At 39.9% G+C, this 26,663-nt stretch overlaps 3 protein-coding genes, 1 long non-coding RNA gene and 1 other non-coding gene across 5 annotated transcripts; 2 read left to right on the top strand and 3 right to left on the bottom strand.

Moving 5' to 3' along the window:
• The first annotated feature begins 10,341 nt into the window (after positions 1 to 10,341).
• LOC103971700 (very-long-chain aldehyde decarbonylase GL1-4-like) lies at positions 10,342 to 16,814 on the top strand. Its single transcript, XM_009385789.3, has 10 exons — positions 10,342 to 10,499; positions 11,409 to 11,632; positions 11,848 to 12,080; positions 12,977 to 13,196; positions 14,031 to 14,406; positions 14,486 to 14,593; positions 15,415 to 15,615; positions 15,726 to 15,824; positions 16,169 to 16,342; positions 16,507 to 16,814. The coding sequence occupies exons 1-10, from the start codon at positions 10,440 to 10,442 to the stop codon at positions 16,684 to 16,686; spliced, it is 1,875 nt and encodes a 624-aa protein (XP_009384064.2). The 5' UTR covers positions 10,342 to 10,439; the 3' UTR covers positions 16,687 to 16,814.
• On the bottom strand, positions 11,490 to 11,903 carry LOC135653263 (uncharacterized). Its single transcript, XR_010502379.1, has 2 exons — positions 11,792 to 11,903; positions 11,490 to 11,646 (listed from the first exon to the last, which is right to left on the bottom strand). It is a non-coding gene; the product is annotated as an uncharacterized LOC135653263 (long non-coding RNA).
• Positions 16,815 to 20,646: 3,832 nt separating the features above from the next.
• On the top strand, positions 20,647 to 20,717 carry TRNAG-GCC (transfer RNA glycine (anticodon GCC)). The gene has a single exon. It is a non-coding gene; the product is annotated as a tRNA-Gly (tRNA).
• Positions 20,718 to 20,812: 95 nt separating this feature from the next.
• LOC135653261 (uncharacterized) lies at positions 20,813 to 22,357 on the bottom strand. The gene has a single exon (XM_065175052.1). The coding sequence runs from the start codon at positions 22,112 to 22,114 to the stop codon at positions 21,017 to 21,019; it is 1,098 nt and encodes a 365-aa protein (XP_065031124.1). The 5' UTR covers positions 22,115 to 22,357; the 3' UTR covers positions 20,813 to 21,016.
• On the bottom strand, positions 22,336 to 24,113 carry LOC135653262 (uncharacterized). The gene is made up of 2 exons (XM_065175053.1): positions 22,871 to 24,113; positions 22,336 to 22,592 (listed from the first exon to the last, which is right to left on the bottom strand). The coding sequence occupies exons 1-2, from the start codon at positions 23,776 to 23,778 to the stop codon at positions 22,559 to 22,561; spliced, it is 942 nt and encodes a 313-aa protein (XP_065031125.1). The 5' UTR covers positions 23,779 to 24,113; the 3' UTR covers positions 22,336 to 22,558.
• Between the last annotated feature and the right edge of the window lie 2,550 nt (positions 24,114 to 26,663).

Below are 26,663 nucleotides of genomic sequence, written 5' to 3'. Positions count from 1 at the left end.
CCTCTTCTAGACCCAATGACACTGACGTGCCTCATCCTGCCCCGACCCGTGTCAGTGCCTCTTCACCGCCCATACCAACAACACAACTCATAGCCCCTAGACATCCAATGACAACACGCTCCAAAAGTAGTATCTTCAAACCACGTCAAGTCCTTGACATATATGCTATCACAAAATCCTCTCTTGAGACTACTAAACCTACCACAATTATTCAAGTCCAAAAATCTCCATACTAGCGTAAATCTATGTATGAATAATACGATGCCCTTGTCCATTAACTCTACACGGACCCTTGTACCATTTCATCCCACACAAAATATCATCGAGTGTAAGTGGTTCTTTCAAATTAAGCAAAATCTAGATAGATCCATTGCCAGATATAAAGCGCATCTAGTGGTCAAAGGATTTCATCAACATACTGGTGTTAACTTCACAAAAATATTTAATCTTGTTGTTAAACCACAACAATCCGACTTATCCTTAGTTTAGTCATCTCAAAAGGTTGGCATTTACGATAACTCGATGTTAATAATGCCTTTTACAATGGACCCTAATTGAAGATGTCTTCATGTAACAACCTCCTGACTTCATCTATCTTCAGTATCCAAGGCATGTTTGTAAACTATAAAAAACTATTTATGGACTTCGTCAAGCTGCAAGAGCCTAGTACACTGAACTTGGCTCATTTTTTACATCAACTCCAAATCTGATACCTCGTTATTTCTCCATCAACAAAGTAGTAATACAATATATCTTCTGGTATATATGAATGACATTATTGTCACGGGCAATAATCCTATGGAGATTTAACGCATTTCTCAAGCATTTGACAGATCAATTCTCCCTCAAAGATCTAGGAATCTTGAGCTACTTTCTGGAAGTGGAAGCAGCATATACATCTTCAAGACTCTTTCTATCATAAAGAAAGCATATTCAGGATTTTTTATCAAAGATGAACATGCAGGATGCAAAAGCAGTTACAACTCCTCTGTTTATTGGTGAATCACTCAAATTATGTTATAGAAGCCCTACTATGGACCCCACTCAATATTGTCAAGTACTTGGCTCTTTACAGTACTTAGCTCTCACCCACCCAGATATCTCATTTGCGGTCAATAAATTATCACAATTCATGTATCGACCATCTACTATACATTGGTCTGCAGTTAAACAGATCTTGCAATATCTATGGTGTTAGAAAAAGAATAGAGACAGAAATTACAGAAGAAGCTATTTTCCATTAACATGTCCCCTTTCCTATTTATACAAATAAGGAGGGAGGATTTCCCTCAACAGATTAAAGAGATTTCCTCATATAGTTAGGAAAATCTTATCTACTATCATGCCCCCACAAGATGGTGCTCTTATCAAGAACACCAACCTTGGATCAATGTAATACAAAAAGTTGACGAGCGAGAGGCTTCGTAAGTGAGTCGGTTAATTGATCAGCCGAATGGACATGAGAAACTCATAGTTGACAGCGGACAACTTGATCTCGCACAAAGTGAAAGTCAATAGCAATATGTTTTATGTGAGAGTGGAACACCGGATTAGCGCACAGATAGGTAGCTTCGATATTATCACAATATATTATAGGAGTGGAGTTGATGTTGAGTTCCTTGAACAGATTTGTGACCCAATTGAGTTCTGCAGTAGCAGTGGCTATGGCACGGTATTCAGCTTCAGTTGTAGACCATACGATTATCTTTTACTTCTTAGAACTCCAACTGATTGGATTAGCGCCAAGGAAGATAATATACCCTGATGTGGATGTTCTATCATCAAAGTTGTCTACCCAATCAGCATCGGTAAAGGCATAAAGCTGAAGTAGAGAGTGTTTACGAAGAAAGAGACCATGATTGAGAGTCCCCTTAAGATATCAAGATTCATTTAACCGTAGACCAGTGCACAGTAGACGGCCTCTACATAAACTATGATACTTTGTTGACTGCAAATGAGATGTCGGGACGGGTGAGAGCTAAGTACTATAGGGAACCAATGACTTGTTGGTATTGAGTGGGTTTTATAGCAGGACTTCCATCAGATAATTTGAGAGAGCCAATAACAGAGAGATGAGTTGTAACCACATTTGCATCCTGCATGTTTATTTTGGATAATAAATCTTGAATGTACTTTCTTTATGACAGAAAGAGACTGGAAGATGTGAATGTAGCCTCTACACCCAGAAAGTAGTTCAAGGGTCCTAGATCTTTGAGCGAGAATCGATCTGCCAATTGTTTGATGAACGCTTGGATTTCTACGGGGTTGTTACCTATGACAATGATGTCATCCATATATACCAAAATATATATTGTATCGCTATGGTGTTGTCGTAAAAATAACGAGGAATCAGATTTGGAGTTGAGAAAGCCAACTGAAGTCAGAAAAGAGCCAAGTTCAGTGTACCAAACTCTTAGAGCCTAACGAAGTCCATAAATAGCTTTTCAAAATTTGCAAATATGCCTTGGATATTGAGGATGAGTGAAACCAGATGGTTGTTGCATAAAAACATCTTCGGTTAGAGTCCCTTATAAAAATACATTATTAACATCAAATTATCGTAATTGTTAGCCCTTAGTGGTGGCCAGACTCAAGATAAGTCTGATTGTAGTGGGCTTAACAATAGGACTAAATGTCTCAGTGAAATCAACTCCAAGTCTTTGATGAAACTCTTTAGCGATGAGGCGTGTCTTATATCGGGCAACAAAGCCATCGGGGTTCTGCTTAATTCGAAAAACCCACTTACACCCGATGATGTTTTGTGTATGATGAAAGGGTACTAGATCTCATGTTAAGTTATGGAGGAGGGCATTATATTCCTCACACATGGTGGTACGCCAATGCGGAGATTTTTTAGCTTGAGTGAAAGTGGTGGGTTCAACGGTGGTGGATGAGGAATCCATGATAGCATGTAGATCAAGGACTTGACGTTGTTTGAAAATACCATTTTTAAAGCGTGTGGTCATAGTATGGTTGGAGACTACAGGACCATGAAGTTGTGTTGTTGGAATAAGCGGTTGAGAGTCATTGACACAAGCTGGGTCAAGTGGAGGTACGTCAATGTCACTTGGCCAAGAAGGAGGTAAAGATAACAGTTGTGATCCTGAACTAATTACTCCAATATTTGGAGAAGAAAGAAGTGGAGTAGGAATGGAGGGAATAGGTAATTGCTAAACTAGAGGAGTGAAATAATGTGGATCATGAAAAGAGGAACTGGATGATGTCATGGGAGGCTCGTCCAGTTTGATCGGAGGTATACTCCAATAAGGAATGGTTAATGAGGTGGTCTGCATGGTAAGATAGGTATAGCTTTGAAAAGGAAAGATAAACTCAACAAAAATAATGTGACGTTGTACAAAATACAAGGATTAGATCGTGATGTTAACTTATGAGAGGCATAGGGAGGCAACCATGGATAACATAGACAACCTAATAATCTAAGATTACGAATGTTTGGGGGTTTGTGAAATAGCATGTCAAATAGGGACTGGTACTGTAGAACTGGCGTAGGCATTCTATTAATAAGGTAGAAGGTAGTTTGAAAGACTGTTGTCCAAAATTTTGAAGGCATGGAAGCTTGATGGAGAAGTATGAGCCCAATTTCTACTATATACCGATATTTGCGTTCGATGGAGCCAACAAGCTGAGTATGTGGGGGAGACTTGAGGTGTTGGGTACCACAAGTTGAGAGATACGACGCCAGGGCTTGATATTCATCGCCACCATCAAAGTAAACCATTTTGATGGTAGACTGAAAGTGGTTTTCGATCAACTTTCAAAAAGTGGGAAAGATGGTCAAAACGTCATATTTATGGTAAAGAGGATATAACCATATGTACTTAGTAAAGTGATATACAAAAATGACATAAAATCTAAATTTATCAAAAGACAAGATTGGGGCAAGGCCCCAAACATCTGTATAAATAATTTCAAATGGTTTAGAGGAGAAAATGGAAGATGAGCCAAAGGGCTATTGATGACTTTTATTACTAAGATATGCATCACAATGCGTTATAGAATTATGCGATTTAAAAATAGGAAGAGAGTAACGAGAAAGTAATTTCTGCTGAATAAGGGACGATGGATGACAAAGACGACGATGCCACACATCAACTGGAGCCACAATGGAAGAATGAACAGTGGGATGGGTTATTTGTGGAGTTGATGATCATTCATAAATGTTGCCTCTATTCGGGCCCTGGACCAAGGATGCCCCCGTGCTCAAGTCCTTAACAAGAAAGAAATCAGGAAAGAATTTAATTGAAGTATTGTTATGTTTGCAAAATTGAGAAATAGAAATGAGGTTGTGTTTAATATGAGAGGCGCATAAAACATCATCGAGTGTAAATGTGGTAGTATCAAAAGTAAGCACTGTGGAACTAGTATGAGTTATAGGAAGGCCTTTACCGTCACCGATGATGATATCTTCATCGCCACCATAGGGATTGTGGAGAGACACATTTTGAAGATTAGAGGTGATGTGATGGGAGGCGCCAGAGTCCACAATCCAGTTGGGCTAGCTAGTCATCAGAGTAGTGAGGAGATTTGTCTGAGGCCAGTGTGACGGAGCAGGAAGGCGGGGTCGAGACCGACAAACTTTAGCGGAGTGTCTAATTTTATCACACAACTGGCAGACAACCCGTCCTTGTTGGCTTGGAGGGGTAGGATGCCAAGACAGACGAGTATTGGAGTTGCCATTTTACGAGAAGTTATGATCAGGAGGATAACGGGGGTGTTGCATGGGACCCATAGGATCAAGAGGTGCATTGGTCAAACCTTTAATGATGTTCGGAGGGTACCAAGTGATCTTCCTCTTAGACTTATGACTGACTTAAGTTGTGGTAGTCGGTCTGGGCAGTTTGTCTGTACGCTTTAAATACATCTCATAGTCAGTCAATTTGTCATAGAGTTCTTCAAAGGAGACTAGCGAGTCACGTGCCCGAATTACAACCGCTAATTCCTTGTAGTCGTCTCCAAGACCATTTAGGGTATAGATGATGATCTCCTCGTCACATAGGGAATGACCTATCAAAGCTAAGTCATCGATGATAAATTTGATATTTTGTAGATAATCAGTAATAGTACTTCCCTCTTGTTTGGTCATCATCAGCTTGGATAAAAGACTGAGCTTGCGAGTACGCGAATGATTCGCCAAAGTTGTTTGCAGTTTAGACCACGCATCGATAGTAGTCACACATGAAGAAATCAATGGAGCGATAGATCCAGCAACTGAGGCTTGAATAGCTTGGAGGATAAGACAATCTTGACGTAGCCACAATTTATGAGCTGGATTAGGTACTGGACTAGGTTCTCTGGGGATGTTGAGCTTGGCTAGCGGACAATTGAAAGAGCCGTCAATGTAGCATAGCAAGTCATATTCAAATAAGAGATTAGAAAATTGAGCCCGCCAGGACGCATAGTTGCGACCCTTTGATAACTTGAAAGAGATTAACGTGGCAGCATTGATGGAGATAAGCCCTATAGGAGAAGAGCTGTGAGTCCCTATAGAAATAGGAACTGGAATATCAGAAGAAGATAACAAAGACATCCCAACCTTTTTTTTTTTTTACAGAAGAACGTCACGGAAGATGAAGGAAATGAGGGAGATCACTACTATTGCTGCTGCGACTTGTGAGAAGAGCAGTAGTTGTTACTGTGCCAGGAATTGAAGATCACTACTGCTGCTGCAACTATTGCAGATCTCTGTGGCTACTGAAGCTACTGCAGATCGTTGCTGCTGCTGCAGCTACTACAGATTGATGTTGCTGCAGAAGCTGCTAAAGCTAAAGACTTCTACGGTAGCTGAAGACTTCTGCGGTAGCGAAGACTGCTACAGTAGAGAAACTGTTGTGGCAGAGGAAGCTATTGCGGGGAGCCCGGAAGCGACCATAGCAGAGGAAGTTGCCACCATGGCAAAGAAGATTGGTGGCGGCTATCGCTACGAAGGTAGCGGTTCGGGTGAATGGAGGACAGCGACCACCACGGTAGCGTAGTGAACGTGGAAGTGGGCGAGGTTCTTACAAGGGCGGGAGGTGGCCGAGCGGTCGGCGAGTTCGGACCAACTGCGATGCTCCAAGAGGTAGTGACTAATGGAGTCGGAAGGCTGGGAGCAGTCGCAAAGCTATGACGGTGTACACCAACAGCTGCTGTGGTGAACTTTGGCTGGGAAACGACCTCAAGGTTGCGTCGAGGCAGAGAGGGTTCTTGGCATCGACTCTGCTTCTATAGGAAAGGCGATAATAAAGAATGCCACTGACATAGGTAAAAGAAGAGGGAAGGAGCGAGTAGGGGTTGGAGAGGGGTCCACCGCTAAGGATGAGTAGCCCAACCGAACCAACAAATAGGCCCTCGTTGTTGTGGTCACACCTGAAGGCGACGTTGGGTGCAATCACAGCGGGAGCAGCAACAGAAGGGGAAGCGGTTGAGGAGGAGTCGCGGTCCACAAGGCAGTAGGAGAAGGGGTCGAGATTTGGGAGGCTGCTATAGTGGAGTTCGACGGGGAAGCTGGTCCACTTCGAGTTGTTAAACGTGACCCTTCATGGTGATCAGCTCGGAGTCCATCTTCATAGCTCTGATACCATGTTAGAAAAAGGATAGAGATAGAAATTACAGAAGAAACTATTTTCCATTAACATGTCTCATTTCCTATTTATACAGGTTAAAAGAGAGGATTTCCCCCAATAGATCAGAGGATTTCCCTCAACAGAGTAAAGAGATTTCCTCATATAGTTAAGGAAATCTTATTTGTCGGGACCCTCAATCATGGCCTCTTTTTTCACAAACACTCCTCACTTCATCTTCATGCCTTTGTTGATGTTAATTGGGCAGAAAATTTTGATGATAGAACATCCACGTCATGGTATATTATATTTCTTAGAGCTAATCCAATCAATAGAGTTCTAAAAAGCAAAAAATAATTGCACAATCTACAACCATAGCTGAATACCGTGCCATTACTACCGCTACTGTAGAACTCAATTGGGTCACGAATCTTCTCAAGGAACTTGACATCGACTCTACCTCTACTCCTACAATATATTGTGATAATGTCGGAGCTACTTACTTGTGCTCCAATCTAGTGTTCCACTGACGCATGAAACACATTGCCATCGACTTTCACTTCGTGCGAGATCAAGTTGTCAGACATCAACTACGTGTTTCTCACGTGCATACGGTTGATCAACTAGCAGACTCACTCATGAACCCTCTCGCCCATAAACTATTTTCATCGCATCGGTTCAAGATTGACATCCTTGACAGGAGCATCATCTTATGAAGGCATGATAGCAGCTAAGATTTCCCCAATCGTACGAGAAAATCTCGTTGTTTTGTTGAGGAAAATCCTTCCTCCTAGCTTGTATAAATAGGAAGCACATATCAAATACAAAAATATCTTCTTCATGTTTCATTCGTTCGAGGATAACTCATTCGTTGGGTTAATGAATGTGATCTATTGATATAATCTACTGATTAAAATATTTAAACTTAAACTAATGATTAATGAGGGATTTACCTTGGTCAGATGGCTCAAATGTGAGACTTGAAGCCATAATCTCATTTTATTAGAGAGTTGAAAAGTCAAGATCTCATATAAGGAGGCAAAAGATCATACTTATTTTCCACGGAGAGCAGATGGTTTCTCATAGCTCCATAATGCTCGAACGGATGATGATGATGAGAACCGTGAGACTCGTGCAGCTCTCATAATTGCACGGTGGAAAGTTGCAGGCTAATCAGATCTCATCAATAAATAGGAGGAGATGGTGGCCACCAAACATCCGCCCTCGGCATTCACTATTCCTCCACTGCCATCTGCGCACAGCACATGCCCTGACGCTGCATGATGGAATACGAGAATGGGACCTCCAAAAATTCCCATGACAGTGCCATTTCAAACGATGACCTCGCGACGGACTAATCGCTCCACCAACCTCTCATCAATGCCTGTTGCAGAGGTAGCAGCCTACCGAGCCGAAGAGCGATAATGGCGACCGGGCCCCTGCAGCGAACACGGACAGGAGCAGACTGGCAGGCTTCGACCACCGAAAGAGACGTCGCACCGGTGCACCCACCCCGCCGAGGCTTCATTGCAGCTTCGCCATGGGCAAAGGTGAGAGCGGTAAAGGAGTCTAACGGAGATCAGAGTTAGGAAGTACTCGTTGGAGAACCCGATCCGTGCAACGATTCGCCGAGCCTACGCGCATTTATCCATCCTTCGTAACTGGAGTCATTCATCGTGTTGCTCTCCTTGTTTGATCTCGTTAATTTCAAGCCAAGTTTCAGTCCGTAGGCAGATAAACTTCGTATGGATCATGAATCTGATCCAGCATAAAAATGTGGAGAGTCCTTCCGAAGGTTCGTGGTCGTCATCACCTGAACGATCTCGATCCAAATGCACTTAAACTGATATGAGAACCAGTTCAGTTCCTCGGACAATACAGCACCATAATGCTCCAAACCATCATCTGAGAAGCTCCTGATGAACTATGCACTCACCGAAACACTCCATCTCCAACTCCAAGCACTGAACCATCTTGGGTTTTGTGGCGATTTGTGGTTCAAGTTATCCAAAGCAGTGAGCGAGATCTGAACTCTCAGTCTGGACGGAGCAGAAATGAATCATTCAAAGCATCCCAAGCTCGGAAGCAGAAGGTCAGTGAATGCAGCCACCAGCCGCTCGGAACCTCAAACGCAGGACCGGCGACCGGCCCGGACGACAAGCGACAGGTGCAAGCAACGCACCAGGCTTTCACCTCATAAATTTCGTGTCGGGCCGAGGCAGAAACACTTGGGATGGCTTTAGGGTTTGGATCGTGGACAGAGGTCGTCCTTGGAATTGATTGCACGGGTACGTAGCTCTGCCGTGCAGGACGGCCACATGAGGACACGAGCTTCTGTTCTCGGTACGTCTACTTCATGCCCACAGACTTGCGTGACATTATGGCCTCTCTCTACTTCTTTGGATATGCAGTTGGGTTCTTTACATGGCAATGAGAGTTTTTTCATATGTGTATGCATAATCATAATTATGTATTTTTTAATAATAATTATTAAAAAAGATATAATTCATATTATAGTTAAATACTTTTAATATTTTGATTCTTATATTTTAAAAAATTATATTGGCATCATTATAGTTACGAAAGTAAAGTATCTATGTCGAACTATCGTAATACCATTACTATTATCAATGAAAACATTAAAAAAAATAAAATAAAAATAATTTAAATATTTTAATTGATGACGATGGACGATGATGTTGCTGGAAACCGCGGATGACTGTTATAAATGAGGAGAGCGATAATGAGAGATGAGAGCTACTCACCTCGTATATAAATCATTCGCGATCCCTAGCTATATCAATATCCGCCACCATCAATATTGTTCATCATCATCAAATGAAAAGTTAAAATTAATTTTATCTTTTATTTTCATATTTTTATTGAAAAAATATTAGGATAAATGAATTTAGATATTTTACCTTCATAATTATAAGTATGTTAATATATTTTTTTAAAATGTAATAATCGAGATACAAAAGGTAAGTAACTATCGAAATAATTTATAATTAACCTTATATTTATTTTAATACATAAGTGATCTGTATTGAGTGGAACCCACACGGTTTGTCTCTTCGGATGGATCGTGACTTTTGATGGAATTGTATGCCTTTCAATGGGTCCCGTATGGTTTCATGAATCCCAAAATCACATTTGAAGAGTGACTATGACGCTTAACATCGAGGAATGTGATGCCAGTATCTTCGTCTCAGTCAATCTCCTTTTCTTAATGACTAAAGAATGTGTGGTTATATAAGAAGAAAGCAATACCTTTCAAAATGGTGAAATAGTAATATGTCATATTCCTATAGCTATTCGTTAAAACAATGATATAATAAATGATTTCATTTTTATCTTTTAAAACTATAAATTGTCAATGGTCATACCATATTCTATTTATTTAAGGTATTCTTTGTTTTGTTAAAATCATTTTTTATTTCTTAATTAGCTTTAAATTGTATTAGAAATCATGAGCGAGGATATTATCTCATGTTTAGGATGATCCAAACTTTTATACGCCCAATTGGATATGGGGAACAGAGGGGAGTAGTGTGACTTGGTTAGAGACATCATCCGAGAAATCTCCATGCCAACTAATGTTTAAGGAGGATTAATTCATGTTCTAGTGAGGATGGGAGGATGGGAGGTGTTAGTGAGAGACCGGGTGGAAAGCTATGTCTACCTCCGTAGACACTGCTCATTCCATGAGCGCCACCTCCTCTCACACCCATACGACTCTCCAACACGGACTCCCATCATGTTTATGACACCTCTCTCTCTCTCTCTCTCTCTCTCGATCTGCTTTTGCCTATAAAATCCAATGGTGGTCTGAAGAGACCCGGCACCGGGAGACCTCAGGGAGGAGGAAGAGAGAGTAGTATGGCTTCAAGACCAGGCCTCTTCACCGAGTGGCCATGGCAGAGGCTGGGCAACTTCAAGGTCTCCACTTGCTCTTACCCCTTCCTTCTTCTCTTTCTCATGCTTATTCTTGTTGTGCAGAAGCAACTGCTGCTGCTGCTCTCTCTCTCTCTCTCTCTCTCTCTCTCTCTCTCTCTCTCGTTGCATTCAAAGGCTGACAATATACTTGCGGAAGGATTTTTCCAATGCTGAGCAGCCAAACAGCATATGGTTGTAGAGAGTGAGGAAGGAAATGGAGATGAACATCATCAAGCGACTGCAAAACCCTGTAACACTTGGCATGTAGAAGAGACTAAACCACATAAATGAGTAGTGATAAATGATACCATCTCATTCTTGATCAATACAGAGTAACAATAACCAATTAATCATCACCTACGGCTCATTACTCAAAGCTGAGCTTTCATTATGTGAACTCAGTCCCTCATGTATAAGATTTGTATGATGCAAGGGACTGTTTAACATCTATTACTTTCAACCTTTCTAATACAATGAAACAAACAGTCCACATCTTCCTGCCTTTGCAGTGATCTGATATGCACTTCACTGTGAGGAGCTTTTACTTGGTCCTTAACATCAATCACTTTCGAGCTCTCCCTCATCAAAGAGTTGGGGTTGCCTCTCTGTCGTAGGCCTGTGAGCTCATCAGTCTCAAGATATATGAGCAGTGGCTTGGTTACATCTTTATCTAGTTCTTCCACTTTTTCTGAAACAACAAATAGAAGGCTAGTATCAGTTTTCTAATGATGCCAAAACCAAAATTTTGTACTGTGAGATACATGAGTATTGACTAGGTTACATCTTTATCCTGTTCTTCCACTTTTCTGAAACAACAAACGAAATGTTAGAATGAGCTTCTAACAAGTACTCTGTATCTGATACTTGTCCATGGTAGAGAAGTCTAAACATCACATTCTCTCTTTGTTGTAGTACCTGGTGTTGGCTCCTTGGAGTTTGCATAGCCTGTACTTGGCGGTGAGCAAGGAGAGGAAGGAACTGGACCTGACATACCTCATCATACTCCCGTCTTTGCTGTTGAGGATGCTCCACAACCAAGTCTGGATCAGTTTAGCTCGCTTCCAGAACGCACGCAGCAAGAACCGGATCGTTGACAAGAGCATCGAGTTTGAGCAGGTCGACAGGGAGAGAAACTGGTAAGCACACCTTCCTGCAAATTCACATCGGAAGAAAGAATTCATCAGAACACAACATCACATATTCTTTTAATCTAACCTCGCTAACAACAACATAGCAATAAGAATTCATGATCCGTCTAAACCAAAGTGTTTGGCAGGTAAACTGAAATGTTTTACCTTTTTTAAGGATTTGTTTTTCCCTCACCTGCTTGACATAAAGAGAAATACAACAGGGACGATCAAATCATCTTCAATGGGATACTGTTCTATCTGGGTTATTTCTACATTCCGGGAGCAACCAACCTTCCAGTTTGGAGGACAGATGGAGGACTGCTCATGGCTTTGCTGCATATGGGGCCTGTGGAGTTCCTCTACTACTGGTTTCACAGGGCACTACACCATCATTTCCTCTATTCTCGATATCACTCTCACCATCATGCTTCAGTTGTTACCGAGCCCATCACATGTAAGATCAGATCAGTCATTTTTCTCCTTTCCTAAGGGAAGTTAGTGTAGAGTAAGATTTGTTAGTTTATCATACTCATGCAACTTATGGTGCAATATCTAAATTAAGCAAACATGTGGTGCAAACATCTTCTTTGTAGTTTTCCAACGAAACAATATTTAGGTTTAGCATCATGCTTGAGCTTACAGATCCGACACAATAATTCCTTGTTACTATCAGATTAACAGAGATAAAAGCATTGTATAGAAGAGCTGGAACAACTATAACATAGAACTGTTGCCATAAATCTTTGATCGAGGAGCCGAATGTAGTTACTGTTTTAATATTGAAGCACTTTAAATACAAACACAGGACTTTGAACACATTAACATATGAATCAACAATTAAAACTTAAAGGAAGCTGCACCTTTAAGAATTAAAAAAATATGTAAAGCACTTCTGATGCAAAATTACATGGAAAACTCAATCATAAGCACTGTCCAGATTGCAGATTTTATATCTCCAAATACTTAATCATGAGCACCGTCCAGTAGTACTACTTTTTTGTTACATTAACAGGAATTTAACAGAAACTCAATTTTGTTCCAAAAGGGTAAAGGAAACAAAACGAAAGACAAACAAAATGCCTATGTGATACGTAGAAATCATATGATATGCAAAGAACGCTACGCTAATGATGAAGCAAACACTTTTGACTTGCATGAACAAATCATTCATTCCTTGTGAAGTTATTGTCACAAAAATCATGAAAGAAAATTAAGAGTAACAGTTTCTTCATAGCACATATAGGCAATCTACAACTCAACTTTTATGAATTATATTAGATTTTCTTCAGTATTTTTACATGCTTTAACTTGATTCTGTTAGTATCTGATTCCTAATCTTCGTTTTGACAGCTGTCATTCATCCGTTCGCAGAGCATGTGGTGTATTTCTTGCTCTTTTCTATTCCAATGGTGACAACAATCGTAACCAGAAGAGCTTCCATTCTGGCATTGCTGGGCTATGTTGCATATATTGACCTGATGAACAACATGGGTCACTGCAACTTTGAGTTGGTCCCAAAGTGGCTATTCACAGTCTTCCCGCCTCTGAAATATCTTATGTACACACCCTCGTAAGTATATACTACATTAGCACAGCTGAACTTTTATTTTATAGAGGAGCTTAGTTTCAGCAGAATTTGGCCAAAGAAATACTCAGCTTTAAGTGAATAAGTTAGGAAGGTCATAGCTTTAAATCAGATTATGCAGACTTGGATCAAACATGTTCTCCTCAAACAAATACATTATGTCTTCCAAGTCAATTAGGGTTTGGATTAATCGTATCTCAAAAGAGTACCAATTTTCAATCTTAATTTGAATCTGTCAAGCATGCAGCAAAAAATAGTCATCTGAAAGACACGTTGTTGGAGTCCATTCCTTTACATATAAAAGTCTAAACCTAAGACAGAGAATCTAAATTATGAAAATAACTGTTCTGAGGTAAAGAAGTACGACACAAAAAATCCAACTAAAACATGCAAGCCACAGAAAGGTGTACTTCACTACCTTGTTGTCTTTCCACCAAATTTTCTAAATTACAATGACTGATCATTACTTAGATTTATTTGACACCATGCAGTTATATTTGTTGATAAAGAAAGACTTTTAGGTTTGAACATTTTCAACATTCAAAAGGACTCCAACACTTGATAGGCAAAACTCAAACTTCCAAACCAAAACCAAGAGTCCAATCTCATTAATTGTCACATATTCTTGAAGTCAGTATTGCTTTAATACTTAGAAATATTTTTTTCAAAATTTGGAACCAAATATCATGTACTGTCTCAAAATATATACTCCTGTAACTGGCTTGTTCTGACAGACCTTCATTACTGGGCTGACTGGTGTTCTGTTTCTCATAATTTAAATGCAAATGAAGTCACACAATATCTCATATTACTGTACAGGTTTCACTCTCTTCATCACACTCAATTTCGAACAAACTATTCTCTGTTCATGCCATTCTATGACTACATATACAGCACAATGGACAAGTCATCAGATGATCTATATGAGAGATCGCTGAAAGGAAAGGAGGAAGTACCTGATGTAGTTCATCTTACACATCTTACCACTTTGCAATCAATTTACCATTTAAGAATTGGCTTCGCTTCATTAGCATCCAAGCCATACAACTCCAAGATGCCTATCTTGCTAATGTGGCCGGTGGCATGGACCTCAATGTTATTAACATGGATATACAGCTCCTCCTTCACTGTCGAGAGGAATGGTTTCAAGAAAATCAAGATGCAAACATGGGCAATACCGAGATTCAAATTCCAAGTAAGAAATGTTACTGACAAGAAAACGAATTTTAGTAGTTGAATTGTTATATCTGATATATAAATTGTTCATCTTGCAGTATGGCCTACCAAATGAAAGAGATGCAATCAATGATCTAATTGAAAAGGCAATTTTAGAGGCTGAGGACAAAGGAGTCAAAGTTCTCACTTTAGAACTCCTAAATCAGGCATGGTCTTTTCTTTTTCTTTTCTTTTTTGGCTAATAAATTAAGGCAAGAGAAGTTCTTTTATAGAAATCATCAAGTTGGGCCATAAGATGCATGTGAGAGAGAGAGAGACAGAGACAGAGACAGAGAGGATAGAAAAACATAATCAGAGAAGAAACATACTCGATTTAGCAATTAAAACATCATATATTTGCAATATAACTAACAATACCTTTTTCACTATACAAATAGACTACAAATAACATCCACATTGTACAGTAAATTGTTTACTTAAATATCAGATTCCATGGAAAACTCTAGCTTTACCAAGTTTACATTTCCTACATTAACCGAAATTGTGTCAAGTGACTAATCATAGATAATTATATAGCTGTCATCCTAATAGATGCAAAATCACCTTGAATATGCTCATATAATCACTTAAATCTTCTAAGATACCCTAACAATAATGTAGACTTTCTAAATAAGAGCTGACATTAGTGTTGCACCAGACCTATACATTTGGAAAGCAACAGTACTGAGATTTATTGCAGTCCGACAGATTTCAAATGTTTGCAAAATGCAGAACCACCAATTTGAGTTTGAATCTCACAGCCCATTTTCTGTTTGAAACTCACAGCCCTTGAACAATATAATAGCTATCTGTAACAATACATATCAGACAAGAAAAAGACATGCCAAAATTAGTATTGTATCTCATGAGAAAATGTCATAGGCAAAGGGGCACCAGTAAGAGATTAACGATCTAACAGAAAATAGCTCTTGTTAATTTAAGTCAGCAAATTGCCTTCTGCATGATTACAAAAAACGTTTGCTTTCAGGCAAATGAACTCAATGGAAATGGTGAGCTCTATCTTCATAAATACCCAAACTTGAGGTTAAGAATTGTGGACGGTAGCAGCTTAGCAGCTGCAGTGGTTCTTAACAGTATTCCTCCGGAAACAAAAAAAGTCGCCCTCTGTGGAAATCTCTCAAAGGTAGCCTATAGAGTAGCTTTTGTGTTGTGCCAACGTTGTGTTGAGGTATGGAAACATTTCTTGCAAATTGCATCTCATCATCTATGATTGTTTTCGGCTAAGTAAAAATATGTTCACTACTTAACTAAGTTTTCTTCATGGTTCATGTTGTACAGGTAATCATAACACGGAAACATGAATATTACATGCTCAAATCGCAAATACCAGAAAGCATAGCAGGTTATCTATTACTTTCAAACAACCATAACACTCAGGTAATCTATTTATTTTGATAAATAATTGCATTGGTAACACCAGCATCACAATGGAACTGACTGTTTAGGCTTAAAGACTAAGAAAAAGAATGATCATAACAATTATCAACACAAAATATGCAAAAACTTGGACAGACAAAAAAGATAAGTCTCATAGAGATTAAAAAAAATTAAACTATTTAATGCATAAATGATAGAGACCTATTTAAGCAATTTTAAATCAAACACATTATGGGCATAATTAGAATGTTTTATGACTCTATAAGAAGGATTAAGAATGTAGAAACTAGAACTTATGCAATTATGCATATAACGTAGAATAACAATCAGTAGGTTTTCCACAGGTCTGGCTAGTAGGAGATGGCTTGGAAGATGTAGAACAAAGAACTGCACCAAAAGGTACATTATTTGTCCCCTATTCATCATTCCCACCGAAGAAGGTCCGTAAGGATTGCACATATTGCACCACTCCAGCAATGAAGATACCAGACACAGTGGAGAACATGCACTCTTGTGAGGTACGGAATGCTGCATATTCATTTTATTCAAGTCAACTACTTGCATATTCATGACACTTTTAAGAATATTGATAGACAGCACAGGATAACTTGAGATTTTTAAAACACGAGAAAAGTCCATTTGTGTGCTTTATAAAATGTCCTTACACATATCTGGTTGACAGAATTGGCTACCGAGAAGGGTCATGAGTGCATCTCGTGTTGCTGGTATAGTGCATGCGCTAGAAGGGTGGGATTCACATGAATGTGGAGATAAAACTCAGGATATTGACAAAATGTGGTCCGCTGCACTCCGTCATGGTTTTCTCCCCTTGTTTGGAATTTCACCAGATTTATCCAACTAAACAGAACTTAGGATGTACCTGGCAAGGTACATAATGTGGAACTCTTAATGTCACATACCTTTCAGATGGGCAGAAGCTTCCTTTCTTCATTAAGTTCAATAAATTATGCATTACCACTTGACAATACATGAGAGAATTTTTATCCAATTCTAGTGATGGTTTAAAGATTGTGCCATGATCCTACTGGAGACAGCAATAGGCAGGTATTCACTGAGGTGCTCAAAATTTGCTAAACACAAAAGACTTCAATTACAAGTTGCCAAATTTGAGCTTCGTATTGATGCAGCAAAAGTCAAATCTAGACTTGACAAACACTCAAAAAGCAGAAAAAACATTGTAATTTGTTTACCACTTAACTGAAGTGCATCAACCAATTACTACAATAACGTCATCACTGGGAGGTATACCAACCCACAATGCCCAGTTGAATAAAATGATTTAAAAATGAATTTTATATATTCCAGTATCGAATTATACATTAAGACTGGTACTTTGTCTGACCTGTATTCATAACCTTTGTACTGAAGAAATGCAGAAGAAAAACATCTTTTATAGAATGAATGGTTAAATATCATGAAATCAAGTATGTACCACCAAGCTTATTGGAGGCAGAACGTTTTACCACATATCTTTATTTTCAATGATCTTAAATTCATTAGAAAGATCTGTTCAAACTCTCTTAGAAAGATCTTTATATTATAGAAGCGAAGTCAGTGTTGTAATTTGGTGATCACATAGTAAAAATTTTGTTAATGCTTGAACTGTGTTAGGACTTAGGACTACACAAGCTCTAGAAAGTTTTATTGTTTCTAGTGTTTTGTGTTGATTACAAGTGTGGTTTTAAAGTATTAAAGGTACATCAAAGTCCTATTAGAAGTAGAGGGAATATTGCTTTAAAGTTGCTCAGTGGTCTATAAGTAGCTTGTGGGTGGTCGATAAGCTATTAACAAAGAAGCAATGATGATTTTAGTGAAATACTCTCTTTTGTGGTGGGGGACTTTATGTCGTTCTCTCCTCTTCTATCCTCTCTTTTCTCCGTTCTTTTCATCTCCTTTGATGTAATTTTCTCTTCTGTTGCCTCTTTTCTTATCCCCTTTTGTCTAAATCAAATTTCATAAATGCTTCTATTAACTCCCATTCTAGTGTCTTCTCCAAGTTTCTATTTGCATTGTACTTCCAATCTAGCCAATGAAGAAAAAAACCACTAACTCAAGTCCTTATCTACATAATCAACAAATTGTGTTGAAAAGAACACAATGACCAGCAATGGAAACAACAAATAACCATTAACTTCTAAACTTGTAGGTACTTCTATTGGAGCAATTAGAAGTAAACTATGTTCCAATTAAGGTTATAAGAGAGATTATAAAAGAAAAGTGAAGGCAGAAATAAAAGGTGGTTATTAGTTAGTTGATTTGGTCTACTAAAACATTGATTGAGATCCTGCAATAATTCACAGAATGGTCCCCTGACAATGTTCCAAGGCCACAAGAGAAGACTTTACATATCCCATTAATTACAGAATCTAGAATAAAACACAACATTAAATTTTCTAAATGAGATTGGTATGGTTGCATTTAGTACATCGACTAATTGCTTACGTTGATCCAGAAAGCAACATTTCTAGCTTAAGAAAACAACTGTGACGTAGGCAGAGTTTAAGTGGGATCCTGTTCTGTGAAAGCAGAGTAGATGAACAAACAAATTATTGCAACAATGATGACAGGCAATAATAACAAAGTCAACCAAAAAGTAGATGATGTTAACAATGATAAAGGTTTTCAAGCATCATTATGTTGTGGCCAAGATCTAAACACACAATCAGAATATTGAATCATTTGCACAGAACTTTTTGTATCAGTTCCTAAGGCGATCTAGACAACGATGAAGAACAATACCAAAAACCAAAAGGGTGCAAAGACCATAACATTAATAACATGGGAAGAGAACACAGGGATCTACCGATGGATGCAACCAGTCCTCCTGATGTCAAAAGATTCGTTCTTTTTCTTGGTAGAATGTAAAAGATCTTCTGGCAATAACAAAAGAGAATGAACATAATGCCATGGAACTGAACATTAGGATTCAAGAATTAATGCAATCGGTCCTCTTGATGTCAAAAGATTCATTTTTTTTCCTTCATGATAGAACATTGAAGATGTTCCACCAAACATGAAATCAATGCCTTCATCGCAATTATCGAATGACATAAAGAAACAAATAACAAGAAAAAGAAAATGAATGTCAATGAAGCCATTCTAGTGAAAAGAATGTCAAGAAAAAGAATCGCAATTAACTCCCATTCTAGTGTCTTCTCCAAGTTTTTATTTGCATTGTACTTCCAATCTAGCCAATGAAGAAAAAAACCACTAACTCAAGTCCTTATCTACATAATCAACAAATTGTGTTGAAAAGAACACAATGACCAGCAATGGAAACAACAAATAACTATTAACTTCTAAACTTGTAGGTACTTCTATTGGAGCAATTAGAAGTAAACTATGTTCCAATTAAGGTTCTAAGAGAGACTATAAAAGAAAAGTGAAGGCAGAAATAAAAGGTGGTTATTAGTTAGTTGATTTGGTCTACTAAAACAATGATTGAGATCCTGCAATAATTCACAGAATGGTCCCCTGACAATGTTCCAAGGCCACAAGAGAAGACTTTACATATCCCATTAATTACAGAATCTAGAATAAAACACAACATTAAATTTTCTAAATGAGATTGGTATGGTTGCATTTAGTACGTCGACTAATTGCTTACGTTGATCCAGAAAGCAACATTTCTAGCTTAAGAAAACAACTGTGATGTAGGCAGAGCTTAAGTGGGATCCTGTTCTGTGAAAGCAGAGTAGATGAACAAACAAATTATTGCAACAATGATGACAGGCAATAATAACAAAGTCAACCAAAAAGTAGATGATGTTAACAATGATAAAGGTTTTAAAGCATCATTATGTTGTGGCCAAGATCTAAACACACAATCAGAATATTGAATCATTTGCACAGAACTTTTTGTATCAGTTCCTAAGGTGATCTAGACAACGATGAAGAACAATACCAAAAACCAGAAGGGTGCAAAGACTATAACATTAATAACATGGGAAGAGAACACAGGGATCTACCGATGGATGCAACCAGTCCTCCTGATGTCAAAAGACTCCTTCTTTTTCTTGGTAGAATGTTAAAGATCTTCTGGCAATAACAAAAGAGAATGAACATAATGCCATGGAACTGAACGTTAGGATTCAAGAATTAATGCAATCGGTCCTCTTGATGTCAAAAGATTCATTTTTTTTCCTTCATGATAGAACATTGAAGATGTTCCACCAAACATCAAATCAATGCCTTCATCGCAATTATCGAATGACATAAAGAAACAAATAACAAGAAAAAGAAAATGAATGTCAATGCCATGTGAACTATCATCGGTCGATTAACGCAACCGGTGCTCTCGATGTCACAGGATTCATTCTTTTTTTTTGCCGCCGACCAGGAAACCAAAAGGATATCAGAACAAAAGGGACATAAAGATACCTAACAAAAAGGAAAAAAGAAGTCTAATGTCATCGGAACTGACCGTCGAAATCAGTTGATTAATACAATTAGTCCTGCTGATGTCCGAAGATTCCTTCTTTTTTCTTGGTACAATGGTCAAGATGTTCCTGCAAACAAGCAACCAGGAAAACAAGGTTCTCAAGGTCTATAACAAATGATATCAGAAGCAACAAGTGTACGAAGACGCATAACAAGAAAAAGAAGTTTAATTCCATGGCAACTGACCGTCAGCATCCATCTTGATCCCGAACCACTCCTCTTAATGTTAAACGGAAGCTCTCTCGAGTGCTCCAGAGAGGGTCGATGTGAAACCCCTTTGGACATGACGCGAACGAAAAGTGCGGGGAAATAGAGATTAAACATACATTAAATATAATAGTGTTTGCATTCTTTCACAGCAGCACCAGTGGTCTAGTGGTAGAATAGTACCCTGCCACGGTACAGACCCGGGTTCGATTCCCGGCTGGTGCAGGTTTTCTTATTTTTAATCTTATCAAAACTCAGATTAATCCTTTTTTTTCTTCCTATTGAACATATAACTTAATAATCGGCAACAATAACAAATATATGAAAATATAATAATGATGTATTATGTCATCATAATTGCATTTAGTAATCCTTTTTAGTCACTGTTGGTAAACTGTTATTGGAAAAATAATAACATAATTATTTATTCTCTAATAATTAAAAATGTTGTCTCATAGAAAACTAACACAACAAGCATGCAATTTCTAAGTTGCGAGTCAAAACTAATCGAGGAAACAAGTCGATCAGTCTCCCTGTCTTTTGACCTTCTCCAAAAGGGCTCTCCGTCCAGGAAAAGGATTGGCGATCTGGTGGTGGTGTTCTCCTCTCAAAACTCCTCTCTTGATCACCAAGGCCTCGTTGCCTCCTCCACTCCTCTCCTCCACTCCCACCTCCCTTCTCAGCATCTCGAGCTGCTGCTCCCTCTTTAATCTCCTCCTCTCCCTCCTCTCCTCTCTATTTCCTCTCGTCGCCACCTCCTCCTTCCCCTCTTCTTCTTCTTCTTCTTGTTCTTCTTCTTCTCCTCCGCCGCCAATCACAAATCTATGCCCCTTGCTTAAAATTCCCACCCGTCTTCCGCTCGAAGTGCTCCCATGGAGCGGACCCTTCGGATTGCCTCTGAAAAATCCATCCTTGATTTGTTCCCTCGATGTCGAATCCGTGGCGAAGGCTCCCGTCTGTTCCTTGCTCGAAGCAATTGAGTCGCAGGCCGGAACGATCGTTTTCCCGTCCCGTTTCAGCCGCACTCCGCCCAAAATAGAACCCACATCAACACCTCCCGATTTCTTCTCCGGCCCCGGTCTGGAACCGCTCGAGATCTTCGATTCCCGGCGAAAGGTCACGCGTTTACCCTCTCCATGGCCGCCCTCCGTGGCCGGGGATGGGCTCCGGACCCGGGGTATGCGCCCGCCCTTGGAGGTGCCCAGGAGCTCGAAGTTGATCCCGACCCAGGCGTCCTTGGCCTTGTTGTCCCACCCGAAGCGATCGCTGACCTCGATGAGCTCGGCGACGGGAGAGTCGGCGGGGTCGAATGAGCTCCGGCGGAGGCCGTCGCCGGTGAGGATCCGCTCCAACGCCTCCCACTCCAGCCGGTCTCGGTAGACCGGGTCCTGCAGCACCTCGTCGGCCAGGCGTGCCCACTCCTCGAAGTCGCGGGCGCGGAGGTTCCTCGACACCCACCGAAGGTAAGACGACGGAAGGGAGCCCAGCATCCGTCCCTTGTGCTTGCCGAAGTCAATGATCCTGTCCCTCGCCGGAACGTTATGTGAGCCGGCCAGCCTGGGACGGAGGCTGGCGACGCATGGAGGCCGGATCTGAGAAAAGGGGAGATGGAGCAGAGGCATCGACGAGAAAGATAAGGAGCAGAAGCAGAGTAAAACAGACCGACGCAGAGGACAGCGGCGAGGGGTCTATCTCACAGTGGCCTTTCCCACGTGGTACTCACGTGACAGGCGTGTGATCGTCGTTTTCATTATCAGAAGAGGGGGCTGAGATCTCATCTGCACCGTTTTGATTTTATATTAAAGGTATATTTATTTTCCCACGTCATTTTACGTCAACCAACTATATTTCAGCTGTCGTTTCAAATCGTTTGGACCTCAATAATTCTTACAAAATAAGCGTTTGAAGAACACACCAAAAAAATTTCCGTACTGTGTCGGAGAACTAAACAACTCGATCACGGATGAATGGACTCGGAAGCAGACTGGATATGGTTATTGCAACTCCACATGACATGTTGCACCCTTTTCTGACGCATCTTGCCACGTAAATAAGTGATATGATGATCAAATATTGAGCAGCCCTTCTCGATCTCTATAGCTGCAGTAACGAAGACTAACCAGTCATATATTTATTTCTTTCATTTTTTTCATAAAATATAAAAAAAATTAATTTTTATGAGGATTAATTATAGATTATTTTTATAATTAATTATATTTAGTATTTTGAAAGTAAAATATTAATATAAAATATAAAAATCTTAATATAATTTTTAAAAATATAAAGATTTATGGTGTTATATAATTAGTCTTATTTGGATTTATGCTACTATGCAGAAAAACCCAGAAACAAAAACGAACTTACAAGATGACCCTTACCCCTTGTGGCGATGGACGGCAACCCTGGCGGCCCTTCTCGGCGGCCTCTCCTCCACATATCGCGGGGCGGCAACGAACTCCCCCGACTCCACATTTCCGCCGCCGAAGCACGCAAACCTCTTAAAGCTCCGATTCCTCTGCGGCCGAATCACTGGCTCGTCCTCGACGACCGCGGCCACGGGGGCGCCGCGGTTGCGTCCTCCCTTCTCCTGTCTCACCACCTCGCCGCTGACTGGCGGCAGCTCGGCCCTCCACTTCTCTAGCTTCCTCTCCAGCTCCGTCCTCTCCCGGTCCGCCGCTCGACTGGTTCCCGCGGTGGGACGCTTGGGCTTCGGGACCTCGGGCCTGGGGGTGGAGGAGGCGTGGCCGCGGTTGGCGTGGACGGGGACGGTGCGGGCGGAGGGGTCGACGAGGGCGACGCCGAGGTTGAGGATGCCCTGCGGGCGGAGGGAGGCGGGGCGGCGGATCTGAAGGGCCGCGTAGTGGGTGGCGGAGGAGGGGCGGAGGGTGGAGAGGAGGGCGCGGGCGGTGCCGAGGAGGATGTCGGGGCCCGGCAGAAGGCCCGGGCGGTCGGCGTAGACGTCGATGGTGATGGCAGAGGTGTCGGAGTGGAGGACGGCGTCGTCGACGCGGAAGACGAACTTGTCGTTCCAGGTGGGGTCGGTGTGGCCGGAGGCGTCGATGCGGGTGCGGACGCGGTGGTCGGGCCGAAAATAGGCCACCGCGTATGTGCGCATCGACCGGGCGGCCGGGTAGAGATCCTGAGCCGAGATCACCGTCACTTCCAGGTGGTGTCTCGAGAAGGGGATGGGAGGAGGCGCAGGGTAGTATCCACCGCCTTCTCCTGCTCCTCCTCCGACGTCCCCAGCGGCGACGCTGCCACCTCGGCCTCTCACGGAAGGGGCCATGGTGGCGCTTCCTCCCTCTCCCTCCGCCTCCGCCTCCGCCTCCGCCTGAGTTGCCTCTCCCGCTCCACGGCGGAAACCTCTGCGCGCGAGACATTTTATGGCGTGGGTCCCTCGAGAGAGGAGGTGGGGCGTAATGTGATCGGGGTGATGAACGGTTAGAAGAACAGCTGGAATGGCAAAGATGAGTGGGTGATGACAGCGGGGTGTTCGAGTTCGGGGACGCCAATTTTGGCATAGGAATCCGTAATATTTATCTATTTATTTGGGGATAAATACGAAGGATATATAAGTAATTTCAGTCAATCTTATTAATTTTAGGATAGAATACTTATCCCCGTCCTAAAAATTCATCGTGAATGGATGGATTGCATTGACTTTATAATCTTCGTGTTTACGATCAAATGATTAGTTTAAGCCGAAGTTGTTTTATATATTAATATTCAGAATGTAGCAATGAGGGGGAAAACAATTTCATGTGATTAAGTGAAACTCACATCCAATCATTTTGCAAAAGAACAAAATTATACCTTTATTAAGAGCAAAAAAATTTAAAGTTTTCATAGTTTAGGATCCTCAAATTGAATATGATGATGTGATATGAGGATGTTGCTCGCATTCGATTAAATTTAAATCATTAATTTTTAAAAAAAATCTTAATATTATATTTTGAGAGATATTTGTTAGGATCATGTCGGTACTAAAAGGGAGGTGAATTAATACAGCGATAAAAATTATGTCGAGTTAAAAACTTCATACAATAAAAATTGTTTCGATAATGTTTACTTTAAAAATACTTGTAAGAGTGTCCTAAAGTAACAAGGTAGTAAAACAATTACAAAGTAAATGACAACGAAGAAAGAAGACATACTAATTTATAATGGTTCGGTCGTCATGACTTATATCCATTTTCGATTCCTCTTCACTCGATGTCATTGGCTTCCACTACCGATCTTCCTTCAATGGGTGAAAATCAACTATCCTTTTACACTCTTTCTCATTTTCTAAAGTTCAAGAGAGAATATTTACACTTCTCTTTTTTAGACCTCACTCATCCCTTATAAACATAAACATTATAACTGTACGAGGAAGAGACTCACTAATCTATATAGATTATAATTTTTACTCAAGTATTATTTTTTTCTTTTTCAACTCAATTTTCTATTCAAATTCGTGCATTCCATGCTGAAATAGCTAGGGTATTTATAGACCCCGAATGGCTTCAAAATTGGAGCTAAAAAAGATCTCATCCCGGGTTTCCTGGGTCTCAACGGTACCACTGCCTAAGCTAGACAATACCACCGCTTGCAACATTGATATTAGGCTATACCATCGCCTAGTCTGGTGGTACCATCGCCTAGTCTAACGGGACCACCGTCTTATAAACCTTCTAACTCTAGGAGGAAGAAACTTACTAATCTAAAGAGATTATAACTTTTACTCAAGTATTATTTCCCCCCTTTTCAACTCAATATTCTGCTTAAATTCGTGGATTCCATGTAGGAATAATTGGGGTATTTATATACAAATGACTTTAAAATTAGAGCCAAAAAATATCTCATCCCGGGTTTCCCGGGTCCCGACGGTACCACCGCCTAAGTTGGGCAATACTACCGCCTGCAACATTGACACTGGACTATACCACCGCCTAGTCTAGCGGTACCACCGCTTGACATAGTCTTGAAAATTGTCTCGGAGTTTGAGCCACTAGCGAGGCCATCGCCTTGACCGATGGTGTCATTGCCTGGACCAATGGTGCCATCGTCTGACCCAACTTTTGGGTCACTGAATGGGCCTTTCTTTTGCCTAAAACAATCTCACTTTTGGCATAGTTAGCCCCTAATTGAGTTGGCCTAATTACATTCTAAACCAACCCAATTACAGCTAAAACTACTTCGATCTAGACAATTATTATAAAGAATTAATCATATGTTATCCAACATGTCATTGGTTCATCGGCGCATCATCCAATCCTTTAGCGCATCGTCCTCTTTTGTGGCCTTTTGCTCAATCGGCATATTGACCTCCGCAACTCCGATCTTCTTGACATGATGTCTGCTCTTCTAGGCTCATTGCTCAAACTTATTGCATGAAACCTTCTACCGACACGTCGGATCCTCTGGCTTGATATCCAATCTTCTGACATATTTCACTCCGACCCAATATTGATTTTTCCTACTTTCATTGTCTTTCTTGAATGAAGCTAGTCCTGTATCACTCAAAATACAGATTAGATCATAACATTATTAATTGGTTTCATCATCAAAAGATAATCTTTATTCGTAGCCAAAATGTTATCAATCTTTTATCTATCTTATAATATATTTTTAAATATATCGATTAACATAGTTGATAAAAAATATTATTGATCACTCTTTTATTTATTTTTCATATTTTCTTTTACTTTAAGATCCATATCCATTTGATTGATCCAACACTTTCAATATTAATATATATTGATTTATAATAATACAAATACAAAAAATGATTGTATAAATTGATGTTAAAATTATAAATAAATCATAATCATAAAAAATGAATAAAATATAAAAATAAAATTATTTAAAATAAAGTAAATATAAATATAATATTATTATTTATATATTTCAATAAATAACAACAAAAATCTAAAAATCTTAAATTTTGAGAAGACAAAAAATCATTTATATATTTTAAGAAATAAAAAAAATATTTTACTAATTTCAGTTTTCAAAGTTTGATTTTTTTTTTCAATTTAATATGAATTTAATACCACTTTGTCCTAAAATTTAATATGGGCCACATTAATGACAATGCAATTATTTTTTCAAAAATTCTAAAATATTTATGAAACCTTATATATGTATAGGGAAATCCTTAATACATATCCTTTAATGATCCAAACATTA

The sequence above is a fragment of the Musa acuminata genome, chromosome BXJ3-11 (genome assembly GCF_036884655.1).
Source record: "Musa acuminata AAA Group cultivar baxijiao chromosome BXJ3-11, Cavendish_Baxijiao_AAA, whole genome shotgun sequence".
Lineage (NCBI taxonomy): Eukaryota > Viridiplantae > Streptophyta > Magnoliopsida > Zingiberales > Musaceae > Musa > Musa acuminata.
This window is presented reverse-complemented; position numbering and strand designations above follow the sequence as displayed.